The following is an 11642-nucleotide window of genomic DNA, read 5'->3' on the forward strand; positions in this document are numbered from 1 at the left end:
TGTATGTGTAGAAAAAGAAATCAAAGCAATAGATGTTACAAAATGGGTCTCGACATTGACGAAACAACAGCCATATGTTATAGACAATGTCAAGAACTTGCTTCTCACATTGATTAATGAGAAGCACTAAGCTGGAGATACTGTAACCAATAACAAAATTTTTGTTTGCTAAACTTATTAAAGAGAAGCCAGATACATGACCAGACAAAGAAAAAGAAACATTCAAAGCTAGACATTGCTAGTTCAAAAACATCAAGAGAAAACAGGCAACCATAGTGTTCTGTGTCATGGTGAGGCTACGAGCTTCAATGTGAAGGCAGCAGAGAAATTGATTTCCGAATTTTAAAGGTTTGTGGATTCCGGATCTTATATGCCACAGCAAGTGATCAACTGTAATGAGACCAGTTTTTTTTGGAATATGCCCAAAAGGAACGTCATTACTGCTAAAGGCTACTTCTAGTCATAGGCCCTTGGGCAAAATCCCGAAGCAGAAGGTGAATTTCATTTGGAGGTCAAACCACGGAGCTTGGGTGACCAACATTTTGTATGTGGAATGGGTCAATGAGGTTTATGGCCCCGAGGTCAAAATGCACCTTTTAGACCAGAACCTCCCTTTCCATGCCTTGCTGCTTATGGATAATGTTCCTGCCCATCCTCCAGCCATAGAAGAATAGAATGGACGAGTACAAGTTTATGCCCCTTAACACCAATGAATCAGCAGCTGATCTCTTATTGAAAAAAAAAAAAAAAAACTGTAAACAAAGGCAATGTTCCAGGAAGTTTCAAAGTCACATAAAGGACACCTCTCATCATCCAAGATTATTAGAAAGAACTTTTACACATCTTTACATATTATCATCTTCCTCAAAATAATTGATAAAGCCCGGAAAGTGGTCACCAAGAGTAACTTCAATTCTGCCTATATCAAACTAGCTTGAAAGCATTGCAGAAAATTATTCTAAAGGGTTTGAACACATGCAGGAGAAGGTAGTTGATTACAAAATTTTGTCTCTGGACAAGACAATGGGGTTGAAGGTAGACAGGGATAACATCAGTGATCTTCTGGACAAACATAGCGAGCAGCTGATGACCGAAAAGTTATTGAATTTGCATAAGGAGCAGCAAAAAGAGGTAGATAATAGCTCTGATGATACAATCTTACTGGAACCTATTTTTTCTTACGATAAAAACATCAGCAGCCACACCAACATATTACAAGTACTGTAATCTTTCATGAGAATACATGTACTGTCGTGAAGTTTCAACAATAGCCAATAAGGATACCAGTGTTCCCAGAATTCTGAGTAAATTAACTTGCAATACATTTTGTAGTCTAGAATATAGACGAAATGCAATTTTTGAAGATGATGTCAAACAATACAGTTGTTCAGAAAGTAGATTTCCATAGGAATCAATGATGCCAATAACCGAGTATCTCTTGCCTTGATTTCCATAGCTCTGAAGTGATGTCAATGTAATACCTATTCCAAATTATTATTCAAGAGAATCCATTGTTATTAAAGTGGTTTACTAAGGAAAACTGTATAATTTAGAATTGCAACTAGACGGCATGGTAGATGACAATCCTTAAACTCAGCTACATGAGCAATTATTTCACCAGCCCTTGAGTAATGAATCAAACAATAAATTCCTACATAATTCACCCTCCTTGTAGATAATGTTTCCAACCATTCCAAAGCCAGAGAGCACTGGAGTGAGAACACTGTCGTGTGGTTCTCTAATCCAATTTATGAACCAAGGAATCATCTCAACTCGATGCAAATACTAGTGGTTCAACCTTCAAAGCATACACCAATGGCAGAAAATTAGGACGATGGTCAATTTTGTTGATGTTAACACAAATGGGACAGTGTAGGATATGATTGTCTACATTGCAGATTTTTTAAATTACCTGTACCAGTTAAAATCGAATATATATTGGAGGAAGATATGGACTCGATCTGATCACAATTTCCAAGGCTTCTCTTTAGTAGAGGGCATCTATCTGTAATGTTATTGTCAGATTATGCAGTCAGATTCAAGGAAGCAGAAAGTTTTAAATGCCAATCATGAATGGCAGAGGCAAGGGACAGTAACATTGTCCTAGAGTCTAACCATATATATATATATATGATCAGCACACAAGCACCCACTCCACCAAAGCTAAGACTAAGGAGGGCTAGGTAATGGTTGCTGATGACTCAGCAGGTAGACCTATAGGCTCTCCCAAACCCTCTATCCTTAGCTCACAACAATGGTGAGATTAAAGCGACCGAAGAAATCAACAAGTTTGAGCTGGACTCGAACCTCAGTCTAGCGATCACCAGGCAAGGATGTTACCAACAGGCTACCGCAAAAGATGTTTTAAGTGTCAGTGAGCTACAGATTAATGAGGAGCTGATGACAATTTGTCAGGAGTATGCAGAAGAATTAGGAGATTCAAGAGAAGACTATTAAAACACTCAGTATTTTGATGTATCTTGGGTGTCTCTGATTGTAAGATGTCATTAACAATAGAGAAAACTGATCTTTCCTTGCAACAGCAGTATTATTGCAGCGTCTCTAATCTATGGGTATTTTTGCATCTACTTAAGATATGCTGCATGAAAAGATATATGGCTGGAACATGGCATTTTTACTCTCTAAAGTGTATTCCTCCTGGCAATTATTCTTAAATGTAATGTTTCCTTCTTTGCATGCCCTGATTCTTCTAAACCTCTAATATCAGGACATGGCGACTCCACATCTGATGATATTCAGAAGTGCATCTTTTTTCCTCTTCCAAGTTCATTGCATTAATCTTTGACAGTCCTACCCATTTACAATGTTTTATAATGTTTACATACTTAGTTTGATATTCTTTATTATGGAAAGAGTATTGATTGTATTTGAAGCAAACAAAGGTCAATGAGATTGATAGGTTGATTATTAAGAACTTATATCTAATCTTTTACATTCTGGATGTTCTTTTTTTCAATTTATAATCTTTTGCAACCAAATTGCAATTGTACATTATCATTGTTATAGTACGCTTATCACTTCATCTAGTTCTTTTGATCAACTCATCAGTAGTGGTGGTACAAATTATAATCTCAAACTAGTAGTTTCTTTAAAAAAGGAGTTCCATCAGTGACTGGCATTGAACCTTTTTAGTTCTATTTTCCATCCTTTGGATCTAACTTGGTCATTATATGCAGTAAATAGATAACTGTGGTCTTTTATTATTTCCTTGGAGTACCTTGAATCATTCCTAAAACTAACTTCTTCATCAATGCATTTCTTGAGGGTACAAAGAGATGTTTTGGCCTCCTTCAGTATCCAACTATTATTAGAATAATTGTTCTTTCCTTAATTCAATTCTGGATGGTGTACAGGAAATGGCAGCATGATGCAAGTGAAGTCCAGTTTGTAAATTATGGAAGATTAGTATCACTCCCTTTTCCAAGTAGTAAATTGGTGTTTAGTGTATCTTAGAATTTTGTGTAGTTTCTTTTCTCTCTGTATACTGTATTACTAGAATGTAGCGAGTTAATGGTGATAATGACTACTTATTCTTTCTCTTAATGACTAGGTTCTAATGAGTACTCCTGTTAATATAAGCTATGTAAATGTAGGAATGTTATGTTCCATTTTCCTAACCACTCACTTATTTTATCAAGGTGTTTTTTGCAATTGTCTTATTGCTGTATCATTATCTGCACCAAACCTTGTTCGTGCCATTAACAAACAGACTTATTATAGTTTAAAGCCTGTAAATTCAGATTATGTAAATGCAATATCAGACATCAAAGGATTCAACACTCTCCCCTGAGACATTCCACTAGTTCCTTTTTGTCATAAAAAGGATGTACATTGATATCAAGCCTGTTTTCCACTACTTAGCCAGTCTCCTATCCACTCTCCGACTTTGTGATACCCAGATCTCCTAATTTTACCATTAATCTTTTATGTGGCTCCTTATCAGATGCCTTCTGGAAATCTAGATAATATCTACTCCTCGATATCTATTATTTATACTAGACTTGTAAAAGTACAAAGTAATATTTTCCTCTTAATGCTGCCTAGAATGTGTGTTTAAATTTAAGTGTCTGATTATGTTGTCTGCATTAATAGGTTTAATTGTTGATGGGGCTGTTATTCCATGGGAAATTTTTAGAACTCTATGAATATTTATGAAATATCTTGGTTCCAATCATTCACTGCTTTTATTTGTCACAAGGATTTTATATATATACATTAATGTCATCGAAGTGAGGAGCAACTACTTATTTTTCTTCAATTAATCTCATGGTATCCAACTGGACCTAGTGATTTGTTTTGGTTCAGCCATATTAGTTTTACCAATTATCTCTGATTTTTTTTAATTGCTCATTTCATTAATGTTATTGTGACACTAGGAAATTCTGAGGTACCTGTGTCTCTGTACACTGTGGCATAGTTTTAATTAAATAGATATGCCATTCATGTTCTACCATTAATAATATTGTCATTTTTATCTTTTAAAGGTCATCTTGTACTCGTATTGCTGTACAGTACTCTCGTTGCTAAAAGTTTCATGTATAAGGCTGTGTTCACACCAGTGACAAAACATGTTGGGAACATTAAGACCAACACAGATGGATATCAAATTGTTAAGTCGTTAAGGAACATTGTAGTAGGCATCTTGGTACAAATTTGTTGGGGGACATGGTGGAAATCCTGGTGTGAACAAGGTGAAGACCTTCCACTAACAATCAGACTGATTGCTTGTTTGGAAATCATAACCATATTTCCACGGGTAGTGTAGGAGTCTCCCAAAGTTAAAAATCTCTGTGACTCAAGATCTTTTGCCTGTGTTGACTGTCGATATTTTGTGCCACGCTTGCTTATATTTTAATCAGTCATTTGCAGCAAATACTTTACACAAAATCAGATCGTAAGATCCTAAAGAAGTTTTGGAACACTCCTTTCTTTTATTGTGAGTGTTGGAAGACACGTATCATCCTCTATCAACATGTTTATTTGAGTTTGGTATGCTTTGCTGTTTTTGCAGTATAATAAGGATGGTCTTGCTCATACTCTATGTAGTCTTGTTTTCATATGTCCACACACAATAAATGATGCAGTTGTCAGCAAAGCATCCTTACACAAAGACATGTCAGCCACTTTTTGAGACGTGGACAGTTTCAACAAGTTGACTTTTATTGCCGTCATGTCTCCCGTCATTGTTAACAAATATGTCCCCACACATATCAGGAGATTTGTATCCGTATGTATCATATTGTATCTACCACAATGTTTCCAACATGTCACTTGTATGGGTACAGCCTAACTAACATAAAACATTGAGAAAATTAATTAAGCACTTACACAAAGTACAGTATAGACAAATCAAATGCCTCACATGTAAAACAGTTATATAGAATTTCACCTCAGGTTGGATACTTGACAATCATTTGTAATTAGGCATACCTTTTATAATCATAAAACACAGAGCTGATGTGCATATACAGTAATGTAAATGCAAAATATATAACTGGTTACAACTTTGTAATACTGGAGGCAGAAATAAAATGGTTACAATGACATCTCATTTTACTACAGTAGTATACAGCATAACCAAAGCTTTTATTAATTTGTATTGTCATTACTTTGATTATTTTAGTAACTTTTCATCAGATTTTCAAAGAATTTAGCAAGAGGGTAGCAGGTAATCCTGGAATTATTTGACCTAAATGATTATGAAATAGGCGTGTTCATAATAAAGGATCATGAGATGTTAAAAATAAGAAACTGTAAAAAATCAGAAAAGCTAGCATTCCTAATATATTTATAGTGAAAGTTTTATTTCGGTATCAATTTTCAACTGTATCTAAAAAATTTACAGCACCTTAAAAAAATGATGGGCTCCATGAAGTGAAAATTGAGATTTGCCTTTTCTGAAAGGCTTTCAATAACATTTGCATTTGTGCTGAGTGGAAAAGAATATCAGGCTGATCTAAAACATCCCTGAAAACTCAGCAAAATTATAAAACGAGCCTTAGATGGCTAAGGAAGAACTTTACAAGAGTTTCACTTTAGTCTCTCAGATTTCCTCCAAAAAGAGGAAGTCTACTAATCATCATGGACAATATTACTGACAATATGATATACAGTAGTGTAGAAGTGATATCAGTCACATATAGGAACAGCAAAAGTAGCAATAAAATGCCATGAAATGTGTCCATGATGTTTTACTAGATTACTTTATATTTGTACTAGTGTTACAGTGCTTTGTAGAAACTAATTTATAATAAAGGGATTATGTGTAAACATTGTAATGTTCCTCTTCACTATTGGAAACAAATAATCAATAAATGGAAGAAAAAAATTGCTCAACTTAAAGTTTCCAACAGCTGATAATTTGGTATATCTTTTAAATATAATTTCATAATTTCAAACTTGTTTTACGTACTAATGATCATTTAGCATTTGTAGACACACAAGCTAGCCTTCTGTACTTTAAGTAGGTTGCACAAACTCTCCAATATTTGTCAAATTTTGTTGGGGAAGAGTTCTGAAAATCTAGGCTTTCTGAACGCATAGGGTCAGTTCAAATATAACTTTTCCATGTACTTTTGAAATCCCCAGCAATACAAGGGTAGGGATACTATCCCATCATAATACTCTCCATTTTCCCTCTATTTATGTGGTATCCTTCTTTTTTTTAAAACACGCTTGAATAAGTCATTATAAAACTAAAAGGTTCCTCAGCACATCTCAGAAGTATGTCACCTCCATAACTCCACACAAATAGAAACAGTCAGTTGCATGGAGCAAGAATACAGTAAGAGTCACTCAAGACTGAAAAAAAAAAATAGAAAATAATACTACAATGAAGATTTAATGTTTTAACATGGCAGTACTGCATAAATTACTTGAGTATTAATAAAGGAAAATATAGAACAACTACTTTAATGGCATATTTTCGAAGTGACCATAATCAGAGTCTATACAATACAGTTGTACTATTCCTGAGTGGCAATTACTGTTCACTGTATTTATGTTGGGGTCACGTTTGCATATGCAGACTACAAACAAAAACACCTAATTTGAGGTTTGTACAATATGGACAGCTGCACTGCAAATTCTATTCACACCATGCATTACTCAACATTCTCACTTCAAAAATCAACATATCTAAAAATTAAGTAGCTAAATAAAAGTAATGTTGTAAAAGTATCACACTTATCTCCAGTAAGAATTTCATCATACAAATAATGTCTCCATGTGAAAAATTACTGTAATGTACAGAAATTACAATACAGTAATTGATATACCGGTAAACTTGATTCCATAGAACCCCTCACTCAAAATGTTATGAAAATTCTAATTAACATAATTTTTTAACTTCCAAGAAATTCTTTACTCAAGAGATCAATTTGAGGAATTTCTTCAGAGAATTATTGGAAACTTCAGTAATTGACGGAGTAAATTTACCCATGTAAACTACCCAATAAACACAGTGTGACATTTTTCCCATGTTTGTAGAGGTTTACTCAAATTAATGAAAATCTTTTGCAAATAATATCTTAAGAGCAAACCTGAAAATAAAAAAGCTAATGCTACTAAACAATGTAAATAAATTCTTAACAAACAACTGAATGCAAAAAAATATATATATAATATATAAAACTTTATAAAAAGACAAGCAGAAAACTGTGACATTTGAACTGAAAAAGAGTAGAGAAATATATTAAATAAATTGAACACATTCAACCTTTCACTCAAAAGGTGCTCTTCCATTTGCAGCTGATTTGGAACCATTTCATTTCAAAATAAACCTCGGATAATTTAATAAATGCAAATAATGAAACGGCAAAACTGATATATGCCAACATTATTACCACTATACTTCAATGTTCATCTAGCAAGCATGTCTGATATGGGTAAATCAATTATACTAAAGTCTTTCATTCTTAAGACCACTAATAGAGAGCACAGACAACCCAATGCATGCAATAAATACTAAATATATTATTATGATATAAAGTATGGCTGGTGTTACACATATATAACTTTTGTGTGCCAACATTTTGGCAATTCTTTGAATGTTGCATAGTCAATTTTGCATGAAAAGGCCTACTACAAAAAACTACTCTGTTCAGCTTACATTGTAACACTGGTATTTCATTAACATGTAATACACATTTCTGTCAGCTTAGGGAAGAGAACCTTGAATTTTTCAGACGATCTCCAACTCGCACTTTGGCACTTACATACATGGAAGGAAATGGACATACAAACAACACAACCCTGGACAACCAATACTAACCTTAGGTATGAATGTGACAGCAAGTCAACATCAAGCTACCATAGTTGCACCCTCTTGGCGATGCCATTTAATTTCCTTGGTAATCTAATCATTATGGCAATAAAATCCTTCTCTATCATATAATCACAGTCACGTCTGAGTTAGCAGTCCTATCCATCATTCAACGCATAATCTACCCTGTATTTTCCTTACTTTCTTTGGCAAACTGCAACACAATCAGTGCTGGATCATAATTCGAAGATAACAATGCACAAATTCAATACTGTATATAAGCATTAAAAATTTTAAACATAACAAAACTGAAATTCAAAGACTTACCTGCTGGATCTGATATGTAACCAACAATAAAGAATTTTGAACTCGAATACTGTATTCACACAAGAGGGAAACAACTTCAATTTTGTGACAACCTCCCTAACATCATCATCAGATACAACTGACAGCTGCCCTAATTCACAGACTATCCCCAGATCACAGCACCTTGCATTAATATGAACCATAGAAAGCACCTCTACCCTATAGTTATGGGGTTATGAGCGAAAGAATATAACCCCGATGGCTCACCTTTTTACAATTCAGCTAACCTTCATGTTGTCATTACATTGGGTTCACTTGTGTATAAGCACAATAAGAAGGCATCTGTTTACATTGAACACCAATCAGCAAATATATCAGAAGTTATAAATATTTATATATCCAACTAATGATTTCAATTCTTTGTATTAATGTACGCAAAATACAAATTATCGTACTGTAGCTTGAAAGATAACTTTGCTCTGAATTTAATCCATCCTAATTCTTAGCAAGTCTTATTTTGAAAAATTCCTGATCCTTCTTACCTACATCAATACACAAATGAAAAACTTGAGGTACTGGCACAGATCAGTAATAATAAATAACAATAATATGTGGGCCAATTACCTGAAGCCATAAAGGAATACAAACACATTACCCATAGAAAGTTTCAACAGATAAAGTATGCATACAAAAAAAAAAAAAAAATATAGATACATTATTCAAGTCCTTGAACATTTCACAATGCCAATTACAATATATACCCACCAATAGTAGTGATAACATAAGATTTCAATAAAAACCTCAACACAATCCTGCAAAACATGAAAACAATTAATTTTCAATTGTGGCTATGCTAAGATAAGGCACAACTAAGACCAAGCTACGAGACTAGACATAAAATAATCAAGAAATCACCCTTTTTTACCATCAAATAGTTCAACAAACTGCTATACTGTATTTTAAAAATCTATTATTCTGCGTAAACCACTAATTCTCACTAAGCCACCATACATACTGTACACAAATGTGTTTCGTGTTATTTTATTGAATAATTCTAAGCTTAGTACTATATTCAAAAGATTGATGATTTAATACAAGATGTGCTGGCAGTATGAACTATGAGAGTATAATTGGTTGTGATTTGTCATACAAAATATAAATTGATCTCCACTAAGTAGTTAAAAAAACAACCATAATAGTCAAGACCACTTTCTTTTGAAATAAGGACATTCAATTGTATAACCAACTTAATTCCAGATAAAAGTAAATAAATGAATTATTCAAGAAAGTTAGACAGGACACTGACAATGATGTAAAATTAGGTGTCTTTTTTTTTCACCATATATAACGAAGGCACTAGTGTTTAAGAATGAAGGACACTTTTAATATATTACTTCACAATATAACATCTTTAATAAGAAAGATTCAAGGACTTGAAAAAGAATAAGGAAAACAACAGGTGGACCATCGAGGTTACTCTTGTGGTTGAGAATTGGAAGCTTGCAAATAGCTGCACTTGCCTTAGAACGATGAGAAAATTTGCTAGGCTACATTTTCCTGAGTGTTGGGATAGAAATAATTTATTGTCAAAATAATCAAAAGACTACAGACAACTATGTCTACTCATACTAAGACCAGACTAAACAACAAACTAAGCAGTCTACTACTAAACAGTCAAATCCAGCAAATTCTCCCAACATATTCAATTCTCGAGTATTAATAATTATGCTGGCGGCATCTTAAAACTAAGTGTGACTTAGCATGTTATATGGCACAATGTTAAAGGAGATTCTTCGTTAGTTAAATCACTCTTATAACTAAAATCACCTTAAGTACTATAAACCCTTAAAGAACTGTCTCCAACGTGTCATGGATTGAATAAAGCTGCATAATTCTGCAGATCTGCATCCATCCAAACCAAATAAGCATAGCTGGTGTCGCTAATAATTTTAGTACTGTATTCCTTGCTTTGCACACAGCATACATGGAAAATAATAATGTCTGAAGTTAAGAAAAAAAAAAACATCCATTTGACACCAGCCACACTAAAGGCAAGATGGTTTCACTTGTCATGGATCATAGGAACATGAGATGTTCAACTGGGATTTCAGTGAACCCAGCACATATAATCTTGTTGGCACACATATGAGCAAAGGTACCTGGCACGAGCTGCAATGCGGCACAACCACTTGTACACTTCCCAGCTGCATATACACTGGTAGTTCACACAGCTTCATACAGCCATAGAATAACCATATTAAAAGAGAAAAATATAATAAATTAGTTAACCCATTCCAATGCCTGGAGACTTCTTAGAAGTCATGTACATAATAGTATAAATTTGTGGCTTGGCCAATACAATCATTGCAAGAAATAAATTTAAAGAAGATAAAAGTCTAAGGCTGGAAAGAGTTAGCTCTTTAAATGGCATTACTGCTATCCACTTCATACAAAAGAGGCCGCGTAACCCATCTGCTAGTTTGATGCAGCCCTTAACCCTTCTCCATTGTCAGTAGCAGTAAGTTTCTCTGCTAAAATGGAGGGTGACACGGACGGAGATGTATGGTTAGTGTCATACTCTGGTTTTACTGATATTGTTGTAACAGGAGCAGATATAACTGAAGTTACAGAAGTGACCATAGGTGATCGCTGGGCATTCTTGGGGCACCGCTTGAGATGAGCTTTCATGTTATGGCCAAAAGTGAAGTATCGACCACAAGCAGGACAATGAGCTGGGCGATGCGAAGGCCGTAAAGTTCTGGGTCGCATAGGTGACAACTGAGCTGCCATTGCTGCTGCGGAGGACCCGTGAGGGGATGAAGAGGATTGTGGAAATGTGAGAGGGGCCAGTGGGGGAAGGGAGAGCTGGGGACGTAGACCAGCTGTGGAAGGCGACCAGGTACGCGGGGGGAAGAACAGAGACACTGGGGAGGAGTGCAGAGATGAAAGAGGCCCATGACTGTCTGAAAGAGATGAGAAACAACACAACTCAGTTTATTCCCACTATCAGGGCCAAAATTATATAGTGCCCGCCACAGTCTTAAGAATAAAT

The 11642-nt window shown here is 34.7% G+C and overlaps 1 protein-coding gene across 4 annotated transcripts in view; it reads right to left on the reverse strand.

Moving 5' to 3' along the window:
* Positions 1-11642, reverse strand: part of LOC137616409 (broad-complex core protein isoforms 1/2/3/4/5-like) — a 454908-nt gene that overhangs the window by 199575 nt on the left and 243691 nt on the right. Inside the window, exon 6 of one of the 4 annotated variants that reach the window (XM_068346137.1) lies at positions 6855-11553. The exons of the other annotated variants lie outside the window; for them this stretch is intronic. Coding sequence (XP_068202238.1) covers positions 11066-11553 — 488 coding nt within the window. The 3' untranslated portion in view covers positions 6855-11065. Of the gene's footprint in view, positions 1-6854; positions 11554-11642 lie in introns of those variants that run through there. 4 annotated transcript variants of the gene reach the window in all.

This window comes from Palaemon carinicauda, chromosome 22, assembly GCF_036898095.1.
Source record: "Palaemon carinicauda isolate YSFRI2023 chromosome 22, ASM3689809v2, whole genome shotgun sequence".
In the NCBI taxonomy this organism is placed as follows: Eukaryota; Metazoa; Arthropoda; class Malacostraca; order Decapoda; family Palaemonidae; genus Palaemon; species Palaemon carinicauda.